We start from the raw sequence: 394 nt of genomic DNA on the forward strand, positions 1-394 counted from the left end.
GAGCCCCAGAACTGAGCTGGGATTGGGATAAAACCTGAACAGAACCCCAGAGCTGAGGCAGGATCAGGGAAAAGCTTTTATTGAAAGCCACTCAGGGCTGGGATGGGCACGGGGAGGGGTCACTCGGGGGTCACTCCAGGGGTGACTCTGGGGGTCATTCCGGGGTCATTCCGGGGTCATTCAGGGGTCACTTCCTGCGGTGCTGCTTGCTGGGGTCGTCCTTGAAGAACTCGTTGAAGCCCATGGTGATGCAGGCCAGGAAGCAAACGTACTCCTTGAAATCCACCTCGCTGTCCTTGTTGTGGTCCAGGTCGTTCATCAGCCGCCTGAACTCGGCCTCGTCCATTTGTTTCTGCCGGGGGAGAGGGTTTGGGGGGAGGGTTCGGGGGGGGAG

At 59.4% G+C, this 394-nt stretch overlaps 1 protein-coding gene across 1 annotated transcript; it reads right to left on the reverse strand.

Moving 5' to 3' along the window:
- Nucleotides 1-187: 187 nt before the first annotated feature.
- On the reverse strand, nt 188-352 carry LOC121350494 (protein S100-A4-like; the record flags this gene model as incomplete). Its single annotated transcript, XM_041461866.1, has 1 exon — nt 188-352. A coding segment is annotated over one exon (165 nt), but the record flags the coding sequence as incomplete, so codon positions are not given.
- Nucleotides 353-394: the final 42 nt, after the last annotated feature.

Source organism: Pyrgilauda ruficollis, unplaced genomic scaffold (assembly GCF_017590135.1).
Source record: "Pyrgilauda ruficollis isolate IOZ18807 unplaced genomic scaffold, ASM1759013v1 scaffold15604, whole genome shotgun sequence".
In the NCBI taxonomy this organism is placed as follows: Eukaryota; Metazoa; Chordata; class Aves; order Passeriformes; family Passeridae; genus Pyrgilauda; species Pyrgilauda ruficollis.